The sequence below is a fragment of the Nanorana parkeri genome, unplaced genomic scaffold, assembly GCF_000935625.1.
Source record: "Nanorana parkeri isolate BGI_ZX_2015 unplaced genomic scaffold, ASM93562v1 scaffold2136, whole genome shotgun sequence".
Taxonomy (NCBI): Eukaryota; Metazoa; Chordata; class Amphibia; order Anura; family Dicroglossidae; genus Nanorana; species Nanorana parkeri.
This window is the reverse complement of record NW_017308404.1, coordinates 39,449-40,476: the sequence shown is the minus strand read 5'-3', so window position 1 is coordinate 40,476 and position 1,028 is coordinate 39,449. Positions and strand designations below refer to the sequence as shown.

Genomic DNA, 1,028 nt, shown 5'->3' with positions numbered 1-1,028 from the left:
TGTGTGTCTCTGAGGACTCTGTGTGTCTCTGAGGACTCTGTGTGTCTCTGAGGACTTTGTGTCCTTAATTTATTTTTCTATTTTAAAAGGGAAATATCAGGGGGGCTGTTTAGACCCCTAATGTTTCCCCCGAAGCCCCTCCCCCAACAGTAAAAAAAACAAACAAATGTAAATATAAAAATGAACTAATAAATAAAAAAACACATCTGGAGGCGTGGCGCTGGGTGACGTCCCTACGTTCAGGGGCAGGAGGGGGTGTGGGGTTGTATTGAAGTTAATGGCGCCGCAGCCACGCCCCCCGCCCACAGTGCGATCGCCCGCACCCGGAATGCAGCCACATTAGTGCCTGCGTTCCGGGCGATCTCCATACGAGAAATTGTGGGCGCCCCTGATCTCTATAATGTATACCCCGAAGTTTCGGCTGTGGCTCCCTCGTCCTGTGTCAGGTCCGCGGTCACAAATGGTGGACGGAGCCCAAATCAGGTCCCGTCAGGATTGGCGATTGTATCTGCTCTCCTATTGGCTGGCACTCTGGACTACCTGGCCCCTCCCTCTCCCCTCCGGATGGTGCGGGGCCCGGGATGTGTTCAGCGTCGGGTGGAGTTCTTCCTCATAGCCGGGGACATGTTACCAAGACTTGTTAGCGCGGAGTGCGGCCTTGCTGCATGTGCTTCGGCTTGGCAGTGTCTGGACGCATCGCTGTCAGTGCAGGCGCCGCGCTTCGGTCATAACGCCGCTGTGTCTTCCTCAGGTGACGGGAAGAGAATCTCTGAAGGATCGCTCCGCCAGGCCGGTCAGAATCGCCGAAAGCGACGTTGATGTAAGTGGAGAACTTCTGGAATACGAATTGGGAAAATGGCGATTTGGGTTGACTTTGGGGGAGGGGCACGCTTCCGGGGAGTGTCACATGGTGCGGGGGGTGTGTGTGTTGTGATGTCAATGGCGATTTGGGTTGACTTTGGGGGAGGGGCACGCTTCCGGGGAGTGTCACATGGTGGGGGGGGGGGTGTGTGTTGTGATGTCAATGG

At 55.5% G+C, this 1,028-nt stretch overlaps 1 protein-coding gene across 1 annotated transcript in view; it reads left to right on the top strand.

Annotated features, from left to right (window-relative positions):
- Window positions 1–1,028, top strand: part of PLEKHA7 (pleckstrin homology domain containing A7) — a gene marked incomplete at its 5' end in the record, with an annotated part of 105,209 nt that overhangs the window by 89,202 nt on the left and 14,979 nt on the right. The window contains 1 exon segment of the mRNA XM_018572801.1: window positions 752–923. Coding sequence (XP_018428303.1) covers window positions 752–923 — 172 coding nt within the window.